At 37.2% G+C, this 22176-nt stretch overlaps 3 protein-coding genes and 1 pseudogene across 3 annotated transcripts; 2 read left to right on the forward strand and 2 right to left on the reverse strand.

Moving 5' to 3' along the window:
• Positions 1-2531: 2531 nt before the first annotated feature.
• Positions 2532-8515, reverse strand: MIA40 (Cox19-like CHCH family protein). The gene is made up of 4 exons (XM_078586355.1): positions 8412-8515; positions 3754-3785; positions 3125-3250; positions 2532-2908 (listed from the first exon to the last, which is right to left on the reverse strand). The coding sequence occupies exons 1-4, from the start codon at positions 8452-8454 to the stop codon at positions 2732-2734; spliced, it is 378 nt and encodes a 125-aa protein (XP_078442481.1). The 5' UTR covers positions 8455-8515; the 3' UTR covers positions 2532-2731.
• A 232-nt stretch (positions 8516-8747) lies between these two features.
• On the forward strand, positions 8748-10008 carry LOC144712329 (UPF0426 protein At1g28150, chloroplastic). The gene is made up of 3 exons (XM_078586573.1): positions 8748-8865; positions 8957-9100; positions 9658-10008. The coding sequence occupies exons 1-3, from the start codon at positions 8812-8814 to the stop codon at positions 9832-9834; spliced, it is 375 nt and encodes a 124-aa protein (XP_078442699.1). The 5' UTR covers positions 8748-8811; the 3' UTR covers positions 9835-10008.
• Positions 10009-11298: 1290 nt separating this feature from the next.
• LOC144711912 (S-adenosyl-L-methionine-dependent methyltransferases superfamily protein) lies at positions 11299-13757 on the forward strand. Its single transcript, XM_078586052.1, has 5 exons — positions 11299-11563; positions 11642-11784; positions 12242-12426; positions 13245-13358; positions 13423-13757. The coding sequence occupies exons 1-5, from the start codon at positions 11321-11323 to the stop codon at positions 13602-13604; spliced, it is 867 nt and encodes a 288-aa protein (XP_078442178.1). The 5' UTR covers positions 11299-11320; the 3' UTR covers positions 13605-13757.
• Positions 13758-21243: 7486 nt separating this feature from the next.
• Positions 21244-21972, reverse strand: LOC144712512 (secreted RxLR effector protein 161 pseudogene; annotated as a pseudogene).
• Between the last annotated feature and the right edge of the window lie 204 nt (positions 21973-22176).

Consider the following 22176-nt stretch of genomic DNA (forward strand, 5'->3'; position numbering starts at 1 on the left):
TTTAAATTTTAGAAGTATTTGGCTTTAATAAAAATAACTTCCATTGTGATGTTAATGGAAAAATTTTCTAACTATGTAAAACAGTTTTGATAATAATTATGACATTATGAACTTAGATCATGCAATCATGATGTAATAGCCTAGTGTTAATATTTTTGATGTTTCCAAAATGAAATAAGAGAGTGAAAAAAGAGGGTACAAATTAGTTTAGTAATTCGGTGATAGGACACAAAATACAAAATATATTCAGAGTCTCAGTGGTAGAACAAAGGAGCAAAAGACAAGGCTCTTCCTATATGAGTCAAAGAATTCTCTAATTGAAGAATCTAAAATTATGTCTCTCTTCCTCAAAATCAAATATATGAGAAATGATGGGAACTATATCATGAAATAATCATTTTCAGAACATTTAGTAATGGCATTTTGGGAGCTGATTAGTATTACCATTAGAAAAACTTCTGCCTTTCATAATATAATCATTTTTCATGAATTTCAAACATCAACGGGAAAATGGTCATTTAATGAACTTAGTTATCATTCAGGGCAGGAGGAAGAAACACTAAGGTACAACACTTGTGAAAATTTACAAATTAAAGTTTCTCAAAAGAATATATCCATCAAGAAAAAGGATCAGCAAAAGGAAACACAGGAATCATCATTGGCAAGGAACAGCAAAACATAATAAATGTATTTTTATTTTGGAAATTAAAAGAGCAATTGAAGAAGCATGATCTGAACTCATTTATTCATTAAAAATCAGGGCATAGAAATAAATATGGTCTCAAAATTGATATTACTCTGTTACCACTACACACATGTTGGGTATACACCAGGGTTACAATTCATTGATGGTTCCTTGCAGGATTTCTTACACGACAGAAGTACCGATGATGGTGATGGAAATGAAATCAGGTTTATATCATTAGAATAGTTTCAAACAAGAGAACGACAATATATTTTTCGTAAACGGGCGCATCTTTCTTAATCATTTTTCCACAAAACCTATATCAATGTGTTGATCAGTCTTGGATCCTCATCACCATTAAGCGACCTATGTTTATAGGAAATAAAGTCCGAGCCAGCATCTCAATTCTTGTGAGTTTGGGCATCACAAACATAATTTCCAGATCACTATTGCATGAGAGCTTTTTTTTTAATAACAGATTTATGGCATTAAAGATAACTGAAGGGATTATTGAAAAAATAGTTGAAAGATCTGATGAATATGTTCCCTGGTTTTATCTCATTCAGGAATTCATAATTTTTTTGGGTATGTTTTAATACCTCTGATTGATCCAAATCTGCTTTTAGGCTTCTGAGGTGCTTATGACCTGTTATTTTTGGGCCTGGTATTGCCAGAATTCTTGCAGCTCTAGATAAAAGATAGGATGGGGTTAATCTCAGGCCAAAATAACAGTGAGAGGAAAATCGGCTTCGAAGCCAGGGCCTTTGATTTTGTGTTGTATACTTACTGATGACCATTTCCCAGCCAACTTGTACTCCACCCATCTGGATTATTTTTAAATGAAGGCATTCTCTTGCTCTAAGACCATCTGCTCATCCCCTGGTTGGCCTATTTTTCCAAGTTATTTTCACTATTTATTCTTTACCTGGCAGCTTCTGATCATTATTTTTTTCTTGAATATTGAGGAGAGAGAGGGGGAGAGAGATATAGATAAAGTAAAGGAGAGAGAAGGAGAAAAAGGGAGAAAAGAATGATAGAATGATATAAAGCGAATAAATCTTAAAAAAGTGTAAATAGGAAAGAAGGGATGGTAAAATTTCCCAAGGTTCCTACCTATATTTTCAATAAATATACCGATGGCTCCTCTTCAAATATAATCTAGAGATGAACCGATCATATCTTGGAAATGATCATGATTAGGTAAAAAAAATCCTCATCTTCTGCTGTAGGGAAATGGTGTTGGGGATCAAGAGAGATATAGATAAGGAGGTGAGAGAGAGGAGGGAGAAAAAAGAAGAAACGAATGATATAAAGGGCGATAAATCTCAAAAAAAATCAATGGCAAACTTTCCCAAGGGTCCCACCTACATCTTCAATCAATATACTAAGGGAAGCCTCCTCAAATATAATCTAGAGACAAAGCGTTTGTATTTTAGATATTTATGATGATTAATATAGCATTGTTCCAAGTGTTCTGTTGTGCGGAAATGGTATTGAGGATCAAGATTTATACATATACCCTTTAGAATAATCTTCTTCGAGGAATAATTAGTTATATACATTATAAAATAAAAAAAAATGGCATTCAAATTTTTATAGAGTTTCTATCGGGTTCACAGGCATCTATACATTAACTATATGTTTATCATGATATGACAACGAACGCAAGCAGCAGCCATAAGTGCGAAATAAAGGTGTTTTCTAAATAAAACGACATAATGGGGGAAGTTTTGGAATTTTAAATAGTGGCTTTTTTAATATAAAAAAAGTCTATTGAAACATATTTTCTAGATCCCCCTCTTCTGATAAGTAATTAAAATACAAATAAATATAAGAAACGTGTTCGTTAATAAATCAAACTCAAGTTCCCTTCCAAATCTACACCAAAATTTTTCCCTGTCCTTATTGGCACTATTCAACCCCTAAAATTCATCAACGTATAAAGCTTCTGATATTTGTTCAGATGGTTGATGAAATATTCAAAGAATAGTAAAATGAGCAGCAGTAAAACTCCACCGGACAAAGTAACAAATTTACCTCATTAATTTAGCTCCTATTCTTGGATTTTCTAGACCAAGAGGGAGGGATAATTCTGAAGCTAGCAGAAACCACATCATCTTCCTTCTTACTCTCCTCAGAGCCAAGCAGATCCTTGGAGAATGCATTTGGGTATGCTTTAACGCAGTCTTGCAAGGCTATGAAGGGATTTACGCAGTCTGAACCCTGGAAAAACCATACATAATCGCTACAATGAATTCATAAATCCAGTGAAAAAAAGAGAAAATAAAATAAAATAGTTTTTTAAAATAAGGCACGCACTATTAAAAAAATCATTGACATGGACTAGGGAAAAGGATGCTGAGAACACTAAAATTGTTTGAGTTTGTGCAGAAACAAATGTGAGAAGGGAAGTTTTCCCAAATCTAGGCCGAAAGGTACCTTTTCTTCAGAGGTGCTCCTTAAAAAACAGGCAAATGCATCAGAAAATTGTACTCCACAAGGACCCGCTCTTAATCCGGCTACACAGGGGCATTCAAGTGCCTTCTTCACCTTCTCCTCTACAGACTGCATCAGAAATTTAAACGTCGTAATGAGAAATAACGATACATTTCTGGAGCAGTCGATTGCAGGACTATCCCCCTGTAGAGTCCATCACCTCCCGACGAGTTTGATGGGACGTTGATGATGACAGATGACGACCTAAATAGCATTGAAGGCCATTATTACCGTCAACCATCTATGCTGAAGAATGTTTTTATGAACATCAATCCTCTTCAACTCAACTAGACGGGTTGAGGTTTACAGAGTAGTTGATTATTTTAATGAGAAATTTAGTAAGTTGGTGGCTGACATTGACGGATAGCATCAATGTATATGATACCCCATCCTTGGCCCTGTCAATTGTCAGTGCTAACCTAATCAATATCATCGTCATCGTCGAGCACCCTAAAATTTATCAACCTCATCACCAACATCACCAAGGGGCATTGACACTGACGTTGACGGTCACATTGATGCAAGCATTGACGAGTGCCTAACCCATCTCCCTGTCTCAAGATGGAACCAACCTCATTATCATCCGTACTGAAAGCTGCAGCTTCTGTAGAAAAGAGAAATCCATGAAGATAATAAATAAGCAGTAGACAAGAGTATCACACCTGTTATATTTGATAAATGACACTTAAAAATATTGAAAGTCATGAACCTGCATGTGAACTTATCCAAAGCAAGTCACGATTAGTGATTTTATTCAATTTTGACACTGATTCAAGATAGGAAAGCAGGGCAAACCATGAACCATACGACTGAAACCATATACTAAAATGATCCAACACCAAAAAATAGGGCAAGTTTGTTATGGTCCAACCAGGGACCCATCAATCGCGTAAGAAGATAAGAGGAGTCACATGTGTACCAGACCACACATTTGAGAATTCAAACAAGGGAAGGCGGGAGCGGGAACTCTAAATTAACTGACAGAGTGAGCAGAAGGGATCGATTCATTCTCTTGGTCTGAGGCTGCGGCCAGAACGATGGCAGGAGACTCTCTCTATTCTTTCTGCTTTTTCCTTTATTGGATCTATCATCTGGACACCAAATTCTAGGATATCTTTCCTCTTATAGTAATTCTTGACTACGGTTTACAGGATTATTTTTCCACACCTGTGATCATATCAATTTTGGTATTAGAGCCTATATGGTACTGATAAGAACCTTGATCTCGGTTTGTATTGGGAGGGAAGTCGAGGCGAGGCAACATAGAAGTTCTCCGGTAGGAGAGTAGAAACGGGAATGATAGGGAGGGTCAAACAGAGGAGGCAGGGATCGACCAGGGACAGGCCACCTGATGACGCAGTGAAGGGTAGACGATCACAGGGATGGGGATCGTCGAAGACTAGAAGAGAACGGAACGGCAGGGGTAGGGATCAGATTGGAGGGGAGTCGGCTGAAGATCCGGTGAGACAATCACGGGGATAGGGGATCGCTGGACAGCCAAGGGGACAGAACCGACACTGGAGGATCGAGATAGTGAGCCAAGAGGCCAATCTTGCTTTAAGTCTTGACTGCCATGCTAAAGGGAGGACTACACATACTTACAGAAAAAGGAAGCAATCTAACCTAAACATCAAACGACTAAAGTGCTACTAATGGGCTAAAATGGCTAAGATACCCTGGGGGGGTTTGAGATCGTATCAGATCTACAGTTAATCATGTCTGACCTGGAAAGTAATATGATCCGTCTGCGCAACTATGCCCGGAAGAAGAGCCGACAGCGGCCCAACCCGGAAGTGCACGCAAAACCCCCTTATGTCCCTACTTAAGCCCTTCTTCCCTGGAGGTAGGGCAGGAAGAAGAATCACTTGCAAGTCCCTCCAGTACCCTCTCCTCTGCTCCGTTCCGGTAATGACTCTCCCTCTCTGTGCTCCCAGGCCCAATATCGTACACCTGTTGAGCAACGACCGTTCGTTGGAATCCTTTGCCATCCTCTCAACCATTCCCGTTCTCTTCCCTCTCGTCTCCCCCCCTTCTCATCTCTGTGTAAATGTCTGTGGACAAAACTGATCGTTTGGAATATCATTTTGGTTCCAAAAGCATGCTACAAGGGTGGATCAATCACATTCACAAGCCGGGATTGTATCAGAAAGAAAGGTGGAGGGATTGGCTACTAAATTCGCAGCTGATCAGAAGTGAGTAATGAATGCACTAGAACATCTGATGCAAGAATTAGCTGCTATATCTGCTGGAATGAAGAAAAAGGCTCTGATAGCTGCTGCTACTACTCATGGAGAGGATGAACCAAAATGATATTGACACATCGATCACCATCAAATTCATGAAAGGAGGTTAGAGTATAAATCGAGGTTTAAACGAGGAGATCTCCCCATTTTCGACGGTTACCAGCATGAACCTTGGTTGAAAAGCCTTGAGCATTCTTTTCATTTACACTTTCGGGTGGACAAAGATAAAAATGCATTTGATTGTACTTAATCAGGATGAACCTCCACTAACTTAGTTTCTTTAAGCTCCAGTTCATAGAGAGGTATGGGATGTCGACACACTCACTGTATCAGAGTTTATTTTAAATTAAGCAAACGACTTCAGTGCATGAATATTGCACTGAGTTTGAAGCTACAGTTTTTCAAATACCACTGGTAATGAAGTGCTGAAGGGCAGATCATATAATTGGCAAGAAGGATTTATCCATCAGAGGTGAAACTGACCAGGGTGTCTTATACAGAGCCTGGAAGAATATTCCCCATTATGCAAATTTGCGAGTACAATATCAGCAGGGTCAAAGAGCTCGCAATGGAACATCTACTCGCTAGCAGGAGGCCAACTTCAATCGGCCTACTAATAACTTGGATGGAAATTGTAGTTCATCCAACTCTGTTCCTCAGTTAGTATGCAGAATAACAATGACAAATTTCCAAGGTGTCAAAATTTATGGATCATGGATACGGAGTTCCAGCATCGGAAATACAAGGGATTATGCTACCATCGCTTCACACCAGGTCATCCTTGTAAAAAATTCTCAATCTGATATTGATCCAAAAAGGGGATGAACTGAATGAACTAGCTGAAGAGTTCGACTACCCAATGCAAACTCTGATGAAATGGGACTGATTACAGAAGGAGCCTTTTTTTTTGGCCTGAGTGAATCTCAGACTATGTCAACGACTTTCATCCTTGGGCACACTAAAGCTAAAGGGTTACACAAATGGAGCGCTCGTGTTAGTGTTGATAGATGGAGCGGCCACACATAATTTTATTAAACCATCTATATTACCTATTGCAGCTATTCCAATATTGGATGGGCCAAGGTTTGACTTAATGCTGGGAGATGGTTTCCTCAAATCTTCCAGAGGGATATGCTTGAACGTGACTCTCCATATGCCAAATTCAGATATACTAAAAGACTTCTTACCTCTGGCTATGGGGAAATTTGACATTATACTGGAATACGGTTCCCTATACCGTCAGTGGATGAGCTACAAGAAGAACTACAAGGAGCTTTAGTTTTTCTAAATTAGATCTGAAGTTGGGTTATTATCGGATCCAGATGCATGATGATGATATCTCCAAGATGGATTTCAAAACTCATCTGGGACACAATGAATTTATAGTGATGTCTTTCAGATTATCAGAAGTTCCCGCCATGTTATAGTATCTGATGGTTCCATCTTTAAAAATCAATTGAGATGCTTCATACTAATTTTCTTTGACGAGATTACAGTATATATCAAGGATGCTGCAGAACATGAAACCCACCTTAAGCAGGTCTTAGACATATTGAAAGACAATGAGCTCACGGTTAATTTGAAGAAATGTTGTTTCTACCAGCATGATATTGAGTTCTTGCGGCACTGCATCTCGGCCCTGGGAGAGTCCACTGATGCAGGGAAAATCAAGGCTGCACAGAGCTGGCCAATACCGAAGACTATAAAACAACTCCGGGGATTTCTGGGACTGACTAATCATTACATTATATATCACAATATGCTACATGTCCCACCAACAACACAGGAAAGCAGGGTACCCCATGAATCATGCAACTGAAACCATATATTAAAATGATGCAACACCTAAAATAGGGCAATTTCCCCATAAACCCTGTGATAATGTAAAAATGTAATGCAGGGAAAATTAGTCATTTATAAATGGATTTCTTGAATGCGATTAGAAAACCTACCACACTAAAGAAGATAATTTTCACTTTGGAGATCTAGGCGCCAACTTATTATCTATTTAGTGTCTCATCCTGACGCTCAAACAGGTGTTGGATGAATTACTCCAAGAATACAAAACTGCCTTAGTTTTTCTTATCAAGGGTTTATGTGCTTCAGAATTTTCATTACAACGTGCCTGCCACCGCCTTCAGACTCATTTGACGTTATCACTATCACATAAAAACACCGCATTTCACTTCCTTTAATCGCTTCTATTCGTTCTCAATTTATCTCACATAAGATTGCGCAATCTAAAGAAACTTACATCATCTAAGAAAGAAAACCACGCGACTTGAAGCTGCTTGCGCAACGATGCGGAACTCCGCATGAACTAAATAAAATAGCAGAGTCCACAGAAAAATTCACCAAATGAAATCGAGACACGCAAACAGACGCATTATACAGCCTCAAGGAAACGCTAATATACGATCAATGACACGGCTAGAAAGGAAACATCAGATCATATCGATTGATGAATCAAGTAGACCAAAAACTTCGCCGTCGGATATGAAACGCTCATATACGATCAAGGACACAGCTAGAAAGGAAACCATAGATCTTATCAATTGCTGAATCAAGTAGACCAAAAACTTTGCTGTGGATATGTAACGCTAATATAAGATCAATGACAAAGCTAGAAAAGAAACAACAATTCACATCGTTTAATGAATTAAGTAGACCAAAATCTTCGCCATCGGCTATGAAACGCTAACACACGATCAATGACACGGCTAGAAAGGAAACAAAAGATCATATCAAATGCTGAATCCAGTGGACTAAAAATTTGGCCATCGTATATGAAACGCTAATATAGGATCAATGAGACAGCTAGAAAGGAAACAACAGATCATACAGATTGATGAACAGAGTAGACCAAAAACTTCGCCGTCGGATATGAAACGCTTACATACGATGAATGACACGGCTAGAAAGGAAACAACAGATCAAATCAAACAAATAATCGAGAAGAAAAAAACTTCGTGAACAGGACAATCAACCTGCAAGTAAAGCCTCCATGGACGTAGATTCAGAGCTCTCCATTGTCTCTCTGCGCACAGCTGCGAGGCAGCCCAGCCCAATTCGACGAAGACCAAATTTCCAAACAAAGAGAGACACGACTATAAATTCGAATGGAGAATAAAGTAATTATGCCATTAATACGGTATAGAAAAAATAAGCTTGGTACAGGCGGACCTAACTATAAAAATATACTGTGTTTTCGGACTTGAACATAATTATACTACTAATAAGTTAGAAGTAAGAATGGGCCGGCTCATTGGGCCTTTCTAAAATCGTTGCGATCGCAGCCCAAACAGGCTCGACTATAAATAGCCGGTTCAGCGGTTCTTCTGTCCACGAAGCTGAAGATTTCTCGCCCTGAGTTGAGCTCGGCCAGATATGGCAGCGAGTGCCTCCACCGCCGCTTCACTTCGCCACAACCAGCCCTTGAAGGTATGTAGACGAGATTATGAACTGAAAATTTCAAATTTTCTTTATTCGCTCATGATTTCTCATTTGGCGATCTCTTTTTTGTTGAGGACAGTGCGGATTTTGTAGGACGAGTAATCGCTCTGTGTTTCTTCTCAATTCGCGGGCTTTGTCATCGACGGGAATCAGAACGGGCTCCGGGAAGATACAAGCCTTTTTAAACCCCTTGGATGACCCTATCGCCAAGGAAGCACTGAAGGTCGTAATAATTCGCCTCTTTTTCCATGTTTCGATTCGATGCCCTGTTTTTCGTTGGAATTTTTTTTTGACACGCTTATCGATTTAATGCCGATGCGTCGCGCTTGTAATGATTGGAATTTTTTTTTTTTGAAACCATTGGACTGATTGGATATCCCTTCTTGCCAAGTCCTCTTCAAAAGATTCGAATGTTCGGTTTGTTTTCTGGCTGTCTAATTCTTGATTCCCGGAATTTATCGATTCGGAGATGCAATTCGATTGTTATGCACTAGGGTTTTATTCAAATAAATTCAATTATATTTAAATGACCGGCCATTTGATTCGTAGAATCTGTCAACATAATTCCAGATTCTCTAGTTCTTGGGATTTATTTTCGAAACCAGCAATAATCAATCTGATGTAGTTTCAAGTTGACTTCCTCATCACGCTTTATTCAATCTGTATTTCTCTATTGAGGATTAAAAAAGTTCCTGGATTAACAAAAATAAAAACCGTTTCCAACATTCTGATTTTTCTTGACCGAAACGAACATGATGAACAGAAAATTCTTTCTTCCAGGAACCGATCGCTTTCTTGGGTGGCATGTTCGCTGGCCTCCTGAGGCTTGACTTAAATGAGGAACCTCTAAAGGATTGGATTGCAAGAACAGCTGAGGCAGCTGGAACCACCGTTGAAGAACTTACTGCTGATCCTGATTCTGACGAAGATTCTCCCCAAGAAATCCAGATAGATTAAGAAGTCGCAATCTCCAATCAGCCCCTGATTTATGGAAATACATCTCAAGGTTGTTCCACGAGTTCCTCTTTCCTGTATTATGTGGCCATATGTGGTAAATATTTTAGGTTACTATTGAATACTGTTGTCTCGTATTTTATCTCCTGTCTCATATTTATCGTATTTCTTTTCGAAGTATCTGCCTCACAATTGATTTGAAGATAACCCAATTTTGATTTTTCGTCGCCTATGATTAGGCTAATTTAATTGAATCTGCTGGGTCGGTGATTGGGCCTGGGCTACCAACCCGGGCATCCCGGTAAGCCCATTCAGTCGCCTTTTTAAGATCTTCTTTTCTTTAATTTGCCCAGTATGTTTAGAAATATTATATTTGCAATCAATGTGTATTGTTTATTTCTAGTATAAATCACTGTGAAAATAATTCATTGATTAATTTGAACTGATAATAGGTATGTGTGATGAAACAGATAATAATTAGTTTAAAGTCGTTGTTTTATTTGTGAAACTGATAGAGATAGATAGAGATAGAGATAAGGATATGGATAAAGATGAGAAAGATACTGATGATTTCCCATGAGACATTAAAGATACATGGATTTACAGAAACTCAATGAGAATTATTTGTGCAGCAATGTAAGTTGACGAATGTAATCCAATAAAGTCAATTTTATGTAATTTGTTGTTCCTATAGATGTAAAGTCAAGAATTAATGCAATTAAATCGTGTAAGTGGTTTTATGTAGATTTAGCAAAAAATAGGAGATGATGAAATCGTAATTTAAGTATAGAGATATATGTATGTATATATACATGTATATAAAATAAATGAAAACCCTTTGGTACAGATGTGTGTGTAACACACGCGCATATATATATATATATATATATATATATATATATATATATATATATATATATATATATGTATGTATGTTTATATAATATTTTCTCTTTAGAGAATATGCCACTCAAGATGAACAAGTCTATCAGAGTCACATAAATCCAACCCATACAGTTGGAGGGCAGTCACCAATCCCAGAATCATACAGGCATTAAGATACACAAAAAGATTCACATTAAATACAACAGTTTAAAATTCATATTAAACACAACATTAAAATTCATATTTTTTAAAAGTTCAGATAACCCTAATAATTGACTTACCATCAATAATTTATAATTTCAGAAAACCTGTCGTCAAACTGAAAACTGGCCATGTTTATAACAATGTAGAGGGCCAAGATAAATAACTAGATACTTGAAAGAAACGTGATCTTCGCAACTGCCATCTTTTATTATTAATTACTTGTGTTTAGACTGTTGGAACAAAGGATTCACCATTGGAAATGACTCGACCCAATAATCTTTGGCTGATCGAGGCCTATTAAGTGAGTCGGCTACGTGGCTCGCTATCTATCGTCCACGTCTCTGCCCAAAATCAGCTGCCTCTATAAAACCTTGAATTTGAAAATCAAAATCGATTGGCCATGGCGGGAATTGCAACCGGCGGAAACGAAGGCGATGGCGCGACGGAGATCTCTGTGAGGATCGGATCGTACTTGGCGGATGTTCAGCTGTTGGATGATGCAGCTGGTTCAATCTTCTTGCTGTGGGCGATTCGCCAGCCTACTCTCGTCAAGCCTAATTTCTTCGTTTCTCAATCCTCCACGGATCTCCGTCTTGATGCCTGCGGCCACCAAATCACCATCTCTCAGACGCCTTCTTCCATGGTAATTATCTCTAATTCTATATCTTGATCTCACGATTTCGCTTTAGTTTATTTTTAATTACCTGCGGATGTTTGGAAGAGCGTCCCGGGCGTCACGGGAGCCGTGATGTGGGATAGCGGAATTGTTCTTGCAAAGTTCTTGGAAAGTGCCGTGGATTCGGGAAGGCTTGTTCTTCAGGGGAACAGGGTCGTTGAACTCGGTTCAGGCTGCGGATTGGTCGGGTGAGTTCATCGATCCACATAACATGTTTGATTTAATGTCGCTGAGATTTTACTTGGTTCTAGGTTTGGGCACATCTGGATGACGACGACGTTTGAGAATTATGTTGACTGTTCATGGATGTTTTCTCGATGAACGTGTCAGCGCCAATGACTAGCATAGTCATATCTCCGGCGATTTTTCAAAAATTCCCATCGTCGTCATCATTATCGTCAGCAGCGGTTGATGGCATTAACATCAAAATGATGTTGAAAAATTCAACTAAATTTATCAAAATGGCGGTTGTCGATGACAGATGTGCCAGCCATCCATCATCGTCAACATCAACCACCAATGGAGTCCTCCAAAAATTGTCAATTGTGAAGTCAGCGTCAACGTCAACGGGGATCAATGACGTTGATTGACCCATTAATGAATGCCAAACCTATACTGGCGCTAACATTTCTTTGGTGGTTTCAGATGTGTGGCAGCTCTTCTGGGAGCGCGAGTAGTGCTCACAGATCTACCGGATAGGTTGAAGCTTTTGAAGAAGAACGTTGAGGCAAATGCCACAGGACAACATGAACATGGATCGGCCCAAGTTTGTGAGCTAACTTGGGGTGAAGACGTCGATCCAGATCTTACCAACCCCCCGCCAGATTTTGGTAAGACCAAAGCTAATCTGCTTCTCAGCTGCACACACAGCTTGGTTCTATGTCAACCGTCGCATCATTGTCAACGAAACTTGTTGATGATGTCAATGACATGACAATTGATGACTTTTGGATGGTGGACATTGATGGTGACATTGGCAGGATCACCCTTGATGGTTGATGTTGACAATGATGGGACACGGCCCATCATCGTAAAGCCTCATTTTCAGTAAATTTTCTTAAAATCATCAATTGTTATTAATGCCATTGATGATGACTACGATGGGAAATTTTTAATCGCCGGACATCTGACTTAGATTATGACAGACAATGATGTTGATGCTGTCAAAGACAAAACGTTGACCTCTCATTAATCTCATTGTAGTCCAGTTATGCTTAACCCTATTGGTCTCTGTTTGCTAGCCACTTTAGTCATTGATCCTCATTTTCCTTAATGATGACGCGACGGTTGACGATTTTGGGATTATGATTGGTTGACTGTGATGTTGACTGCATCACCTGTTGATGTTGACGATGGTGGGGCAAGGCAGACGATGATGTGATTGACCAGTGATGGTCGGTTGACTATGAAGTTGACTACATCAACCTTCATTTTTCTAAATGCTTTTGACAAATTGTCTATGTCATCAATGTCATGTCAACGTCAAGGCATCAAACCCTGTTAACGATGATGACGATTTTTTTACTTAGCAGATTTATGACGATGATGGTCGATCCCTGGTCAACATAATCATCATCATCATCATCATCACACACTATTTTCATCAGGATGTGAACCCTAAACTGATCTCTGTTAGTGGCCTCTGCAGTTGTCGGCTCAGATGTTGTTTACAGTGAGTCTGCAGTGGTGGATTTGATATCAACACTTAAACAACTCTCCGGCAGATTCACCACAATTTTTCTCGCTGGGGAGCTCCGAAATGGTGAGTCTTTTTTTGTTCAGTTCATCGCCTCTTACGATTTAGAAGCTGATGATGATTTATGCAGCTGCGGTATTGGAGTATTTCTTGGAAATGGCCATGGAGGAGTTTGTTATTGGGACCGTCGATCAAACCCAGTGGCATCCTGATTACATCAGCCACCGAGTGGCCATCTTCGTCATGGTGAAGAAGCTGCATCATCCAGAGGCAGGACTCCTCGACAAGAGGACTCATGGGATAGGAGGTTAGCACGGCAGAACTATCTCTTACTTGGCTCCATTCGTTGTCATTATAATATAATCACAAATATGATTATCATTATAGATGTCCTTGTCATCATTATCACTATCATGATTGTTATCACAATTAGAGAAGCAAAGAGAAATCCAATAGCCGCTTAAATCTTCGAACCAAACCTGCTTATTTGTTCAGAAATAAACATATTTTGATCAGTAAAATTTGTGATATGAGTCTCCCAAGGACTTATGAGAGAAGAAGAGGAAGGATGTCACACGCACCCATCATTGAAGCATGTGTGGATTTCAAATAAATAGGAGAAAGCAGGACGACAGGCTATAAATAAAGTTCAAGAAACTTACATTTTTTTTCCAGCTAGAATTTTATTAGCTGGGCCTACCTTCTTTGACCGGTAGCTTACCCTAAATAGACAGAAAAAAGGTTATGTACCATATTTAAAATAGTTATGCCTTTTCATTATCCTTTTAAGACCTCTTCTGCATTCAAATACGCATTAGAGAAATAGGAAACATTACTAACTGATAATATGAGCTTCCCAACTACAGGGCCAGTTGATAGTCAAGGAAGAAGGGCATAAGTCGTTAATTCCTAGATTAAGTTACAAATTTATAATACTTCCTTACTAAGTATAGAATTGCCTAAAAGTCGAACAGCCTAAGCCAGAAATCAATTACAAGATTTTTCATGTAATTATATATATAGATATTTATTTTTTATGGATGAAAACAAAAAACAATTTGGAGGGAAGCAGTGGTTTCTTAGTTTTAGCGAATGGGATGAGGGAAAACATAATATATGTTGAGAAGATTTGTAATGATACTGTTGAGATATGTTTAATATATTTTAATGTTTGGAAACCGTAGAATAACTACTTAAAATATCTTACGGCAATTTTTCACAAAGGGCACCAGGGTTTGCCCGCCGGAGCACCCTGAACTTGGTGTGGCACCTCTCTGGTTTTTCCAGTTCACTAAAATTACAATATCTTGAGCTGTAGGACAATGTTTTAGCACTGTTTGCGGTTTTAGAAAGCCCTGGGCGCGACTGGCCAGTGATTGGGAGATCCTCCTAGCTCTCTTCTTTCATCATCTCTTTTGTACTTGCAATCTCCATCTGGACATTCTTCGATATCCTTCATTATTTGTATTGTCTCATGCCATAGCAAATTTATTGACAGATTCATTTCATAGTATTTGTGATACTAGTAGAGTCAAAGGTCCTTATCAACCGGAAATTCGGATTAGAGCTTGGGACTGGATGTACTAAAAGATCATTGGTGCATTTTCTCACCCTTTCAATTTAATATGTGTGTGTGTGTATTGTGAATCAGAAGAGTATTCAATTTCAAAATAGTGATAAGTGATTGATATACTAACTTTACTATTGTATTTAAGACTGATTTTTTCAGTCTAATTTAAAAGGCTGTCATCATGAATTTCTCTTGTTATTGAGTCAAACAGAGACGTCTGCTGGATAGATAAAGCTTTAATTATCTGATATCCCAATTAGATCAGCTTTAGTAGGCCGAATAGTAAATATATCTGAATTTAATCTGCTTTCATTATTGATTGTTTGCTTCCATATGATTGAGCCTTGTCTTAGTTTCATATTTCAGCTTATAGTTAACTATTAATCTCTGATAGAATATATGACATCCATTCAATAAAGGTTTCGTGTATGCTGCGTGAGTTTTTATCTGGAATTCAATATTTTTTGCGAAATCAAGGAGGATCTTTTTGTGAAAGTCATTTTTTTTTACTTGAAGCTTTTCTAAGTTAAGTTTATATATTTATTTAATTCTATAGTATTGTACATGTTGATTTGCTAATTTTAATCTGTGATGTTAAAAATCTCTTAAATAATTTGATTATTTTTAGAAAATTATTAAATAATGTATTGTATGGAAATCATTGAACCTTAAAATGATAAGAAAAGATAAACTTATTCGAGGTATATCAGTTTCTCTGTGAGATTTTTTTTCAAACTATTCAATTATCTTTGTGCTTTGTTTTCTTTACCACCACCAGTGGCAACAAAGATGGAAGTGGATATGTGTCAACAAGTGGCGGAGTTGGAGGTGATGTGGGTAATGGTGAATACTTATGCTATCGATGAAGACATACTAGGAAAGAGAATGAAATATGAATTTAAAAAGGCAAATCACACTAATATCATTTTCACATGTCCAACTGACCAAGTGAAGCTTTTTTTCACGTATCTTGAAAAAATTATTGCTCCTTCAATCTGTCAAACATAAGAACAGACACAAAGGAGATTTTCAATGACCTGAACACTTCGTTAATTGTAATTGGTAACAAAATTCAAGGACACATTTTCTAAGGATGGAAGTCTATTTATAAATCATAGATCATAGATCGCGGATGAATAAATGAGGAAAATATAGAACTACCCTTGTCTTTGCAGCCTGGAACTCCATGTGGATCTTTAGATATGTGATTTGAAGTTGGAGAAATCTAGGATTTTATTTTCCTCCCTCCTCATCATGATCACCCATATGGTGCAGATTCATTAGATCTCCCAAAGATAGTTTCTTGATCTGCACTTTAATATATTCTTCAATAATGTACTGCCATCTTTTTCCTCTATTTCTGCTTAAATTGCCAATCATAGCACCGATCAGATTTTTCCATGTGTACCTGAGAAAATTTACGAAGTAAGGAATTTGGTGCATTAAATGAAAATTTTGCTTCATTAACTCTATGATGTCCCATGCCCTGCTGATGATCACATATTTATTACGAAAAAGTGGTGTTCTTTTTTTTATTACTCGTGCATTTTAAAATCTAACACGTAAGAATATAAATCACATTGGAACACACGTTTTAATTATTACCTGCATCCAATTATCGGCTGACAACACTCAAAGGACACAATCCAGAAGAATTGGACGGCGAAATGTGACAGAGTGGATTTAATCAAATAAATTATATTTTTATACCCTTAAAATATATGTATATAATTGAAGAAGTATATATTCTGTCTTATAAATTATTTTTCTTAAAAGACAAGATAAACTGAAAAAATTAGAAAAACCTTCGGAAGAGTACATAAAATATTTAAATAAAAAATATATTTTATAAGTTATAAAGTAATTTATTGATAAATTAATGTCAGAATTCGTGTTAAAAATAACAAATAAATCAATAACATTATTAATTCATTCTAAATATGTAACAATTCATTATAAGCCATAATAAAATGTCTTTGTTATGATTTCCATGCAAATAACCCTATAAAATACGTGAAATTTCAATTAAAGTATCATATTATTTATGGTTATCAACTACCCCCAAAAAATCTAAAACATTTCATTACAGTAAAATAAGGAAAATTGCCATTGAAAGAGGCACTTCAAGTGGCTCACTAATTACACATTATATATGTGAACATGATAGGAGTTTATGAAGTATTAAGTTTATTTTAATAATATGACGTAGAAGTGATCAAGTCATTAGCAATTGGAAATTAAATGGAACTTTATCAAAGGTCAATATGTCAGGCAATAAACTAAACTCGTTTATTGATCAAGAAAATACCATGTTTTATTGTAATACATATGTTAAACAAACATATAAAAGATACTAATAAGTATGATATATCCTACTGACTTGTATAGCATAAGCACCCAAAGACTTAAAATGGATACCTCATACTTGTTTCTAAATTAATTTTTTAGGGTTGAATTTTAAGAAAATATCCTTTGAGTTCTTAGGCTGTGATTCATACGAAACTAATAAAATTCATGTAGCATAAGAATTAAAATGAAATAATAATGGATTTAATCACATTTGCATAGATCAAATCCATGATTTCTTAGTTCATTGAGTGAGACGTGTAGATATTCTCAAATGAGCAATGGACGACAAAATTTTGGCATAATAATTTGTCATTAATCTTTGAGTTAATCGATAATAATTTATAAATTTCACTGATAAACTCAAATTTGGATAAAAACTTCATCGTTGAGAATTTGAGTTTAATTAATAAAATTTATAACTGGTACTCATAAATAAATTAATTCATTAGTGATGAGTATGGGTCGTCTCCATAGAGAACATATATTAGGGAAAGTAGGATCTCAATTGGGTGAGGTGAAAATGAGAGAACTTATGTATACGTTAGTGAACACATGATGAGAGTAGATAATAATATGATAAATGGCTAATTAGGTTTTACTAATTTGGGATTAAGATGGACAATAAAGGAGAGCAAGACGAGATCGTAACAATGGCGTGGCAGGTGGTGTAAACGCGAGAGGATACTGTGATAAAGATGGCAAGAACGAGGTAGACCGTTGGTAGAATGAGAGACGTAGTGATATGTGTTGGTTTAAATAGGAAGGAGAGAGATGTATGATGAGATCGTCATGGTATAAAGAGAACGTGAAATGAAGGTTAAGGTGAGGATGGGTAGGGGATGATGACGGAGTGGATTGAGGATGGTAATGGATGAGGGTGATAGATGGTGAAGATGGATAAACTTACTAAGTGTGTTGGAAACGATTTAATGTAAGGTGAAATACTAACCTTAGATTTCTATCTTCCGAGATCAAGACGTCTTCTTGATGCAGATCAACCTCCCTACTTCTCTGTTGAACCTCCCTAAGCTCTTGATACACCATGGAACACTTGATGGACCTTCAAAACTTCACTTTCTTTCAATCAGCCTCACTAGGAGGAAGTGAGCTTAAAGGTGTTTTTTACAAAGATGGGGGCTCAATTTATAGATCTAACATATGGATGGATAGAGGGTAAAAAGACGAAGCTGCTCTTAAAATTTCAGCTCGATTCAAGTACTGGATTGTAAGATATCAAGCCTAGAAGTGGGATGATTTCTAGCCATTGATCTACTTCAAATATTTCTCTTATCATCCTTGTAAGTGCCATCACATCATTCGGTTAGGGTTTTGTCTCTTATGGGTATTAAATGCGATGATTGGCTCAGATTCTTCCTCGTCATCTGCGATCGATGGCTCTCATTGTGCCACGTGTTGCCATGGAAAAAGACAAAAAATTATTAATGATAGTTTATAATTTAAATATATTATTCAATACGCAGATGACGCGGCACCAGATCAGCAATTTCTCCTTCTAGGCCAATAGAAATGTGACATTATGTGCCATGTGTACATGTGTGCTTCACGTGTACATGTGGCGCTCTGTGGTGATGCTACGTCAACTGATCATCATTGTTGACTATTCCAAGGACAGAGAAATGAGAGAGTAATATTAATATTTTAATAATCTCTTTTTTGGGCCACGAAACACATTTGTTGCTTAAACAGTTCCTTTTATGGTTTGCCCACGTCATATGCGCCAGGAAAAGTAAAAAAAACCCAAAATATATTCTAAAATTCATATTTAATAAAATAAAAGGCAATAAAATACAAATAAATAAATATTTTGACTTAGAAACATCATATCTTTCCAAATTTAATGTCAAAAAGTTCCAAAAAAAATCATATTCTGACTCCAAAAAGTGTTTTCTTTCAAAATATTATGTAAGAAAAATCTCTAAAAATATATAAAAATACAGAAATTCATAATATCGTTATAAAAATGAATTTAATCATTTTAAGCTTGATAACATGAATCTATGATTAATTCAATTCAAATAAACATGTAAATAAATATGGTCATATTAAGCTACTAAAAATGCATGTTACCAGACCGCCCCAACTTAAATCATTGATAATTCCTTAGCAACGGTATTTAAGATCTCTTTGTTGATCCATTCACGTTATAGTCTTTAAAACATGAGCTCAAAGTAATTATGATATCAACTACACCTTTAAGTACGATTATACCCATGTAATGCTAGAATGCATATTAGAGACTCCCTTGTGATTTTGGAAAGAGCTGGTGGCCATGAGGAGTGAAGCCTACTTCTCGCCGGGTATTATATTATAATCTAGGCAATGCTTTCCCTCGTGTGCTCTTATCATTCACTCACATACGATGGATCCACACTAAGTTTGCTCCCTCCTGAGAGTAAGAGGTAGTCATTATTCACTTTTCATACAAACACAATATCAATTGTGTATCAAGGAATCACGTGTGACGAGGCTCCTATCTAACTATGTGTAAAGAGAGAAGAGAAAGATGGATGGCTCAAAAGAACAGATGAAAGGTATGTCAAGTATGAATAATGGGCTTAGAGTACTTAGATAAATTACTCCCACACATACACGAAAAGAGTAGATGACACCTCGCTGGTATGAGAAAATAAGTGAAGATGGAATACATCAACTAAGCATGGATGATAACTTGATCAACAATCATGAAGAGAAAAATTAAATACTTCCAAAATAATAAGAAACAACGTACAATATTTTTCTTCTCTTCTTTTTCTTTTCTTCTTCTTCTCTTTTTTTCATTTTTCTAACTGGGGTGAACATAATTTGAAGCTTAATATGAGAGTAAATAATGGTTGATCAAAAACACAACATTATATGCATCCCATGCTAGTACAAGGAAGATGAACTAAGATGAGAGGACATAGACGTAAACACAGAGGGATACAAAGGAAAAGATATCGTAAGAGGGTGATATTCCAAAGGGGAAGAGAAAAAGAAACTTGGGAATAAGTAATAACACCCTAAATTTGGTATCTAACTCAAGTAATTAGCCCAAATTGTATGCATTTAAAGAGTTTAAAATAGGGTTGTTATCATATATTTACATGTAATTAATGTTTCCAAGTAATTTATGATTTTTCCCTAAGTTTCTGCTAATTTTATGAATTTTCTGGAATTTATTTAAGCCTGGAATAATTCTGTTTAAATGAAAATGCCAGGTTTAAATTTTAATTTTGATGTTAATTAATGTGGGGACGAATTACTGAAGTTTTATGGGAATTTTTTGGAATTTATTCTACGAAGAAATGAATTTTTAAGTAGTAAAAGGATATATTTATAAGGAAAATTATGATTTTTAGTGCATTTCTTCATCGTTCTTCTCAATCTTGGTCTAAATTTCTAAATCGCTAAGCTTGAGCACAATGTACAAGCCCTTACGGAGATTGAGAGGAGAGATTGTGAAATTTACCTACCTATTCAATTTGCACGTTAATTTTTTTTAATTTTTTTTAATTTCTAGGAGATATTAGATTGCCCTTATGACCTAATAGTTATTTAATTTTGACAAAAAATACCCCAATACAAACTAAAACTTGAAGAATCCTAAGGGGAGATGAAGCTCTAAGGAGAGAGAAAGAAGCTCTGAGGAGAGAGAAAGCTCCGAGGAGAGAAAGATCTGAGGAGAGAGAAAGCTCCGATGAGAGAGAAAGTGTAGAAGAAAACAAAACAAGAAGGTACATATAGAGGGAACAACAGAAGAGAGAGAAAAAGGGGAATAAAGATATTGAGAGAGAAAAAGAAAAATAGAAACATATAGAGTATTCAACACTCCCCCTCAAACTGGTGAGTGGATGTTATCCATTCCCAGTTTGCCGCACAATTCTTGAAAACGTGGGGTAGACAGTCCTTTGGTGAAAATATCAGCACGTTGATGGGCAAACGGGGTGTAGGAAATACAAAAATGTCCCGACTCCAGCTTCTCTTTTATGAAATGACGATCAACTTCAACATGTTTAGTGCGGTCATGTTGCACTAGATCATGGGCGATGCTGATAGCTGATTTCTTATCACAAAAAAATGAGTAGGTTGATGACGCGATAGCTTCAGTTCTGCAAGAAGATTAGTGAGCCATAACGCCTTGCGGAGACCTTGTGCCAGGGCACGAAACTCTGCTTCAGCGCTAGAGCGAGAGACAACAGATTGTTTCTTACTACGCCATGTAATAATATTGCCACCAAGAAAGGTACAGTAACCCGTCATTGAGCGACGATCAACATGAGGACCAGCATAATCGGCATCAATATAGACTTCCAATTGGAGACCACCATTACGCTTGAATTGGAGACCAAGACCAATAGTACCCTTAAGATAGTGAAGTACGCAGTTGGGAGCATGCATATGACTAGCTTTGGGAGAATGCATAAATTGACTTAACACGCCCACGACATAAGTGATGTCAGGGCGAGTGTGAGTTAGATATATCAGCTTACCAACCAATCTTTGATATTGTCCTTCGTCAACAACCTCATCATGCTCCACCAAAGATAGCCGGTGATTCACTTCAATAGGAGTGGTAAGGGGTTGGGAGTCCGCCTTTCCAAGCTCTTGAAGAAGGTCCGTAATATATTTCCTCTGGCAAAGGATGATTCCAGTTGCAGAGTATGCCACCTCGATGCCAGGAAAGTAGCGGAGGAGGCCAAGATGTTTGATATCAAATTCACTAGCAATGAGCTGCCAACTCAGCCGCCGCATGTGAGTCATTCTCCGCAATGATAATGTCATCCACATACACAAGAAGCAATGTGACTCCCCTAGAAGAGGAATGATGATAGAAGAGGGTATGATCACCATTGCACTGAGAATATCCAAAGAGTTTCATTGAGTGCGTAAAACGACTAAACCAAGCCTGAGGAGACGGCTTTAAGCCATAGAGAGCTTTCTTGAGACGACATACCAAGGGGGGTG

The sequence above is a fragment of the Wolffia australiana genome, chromosome 14 (assembly GCF_029677425.1).
Source record: "Wolffia australiana isolate 7733 chromosome 14, ASM2967742v1".
Lineage (NCBI taxonomy): Eukaryota > Viridiplantae > Streptophyta > Magnoliopsida > Alismatales > Araceae > Wolffia > Wolffia australiana.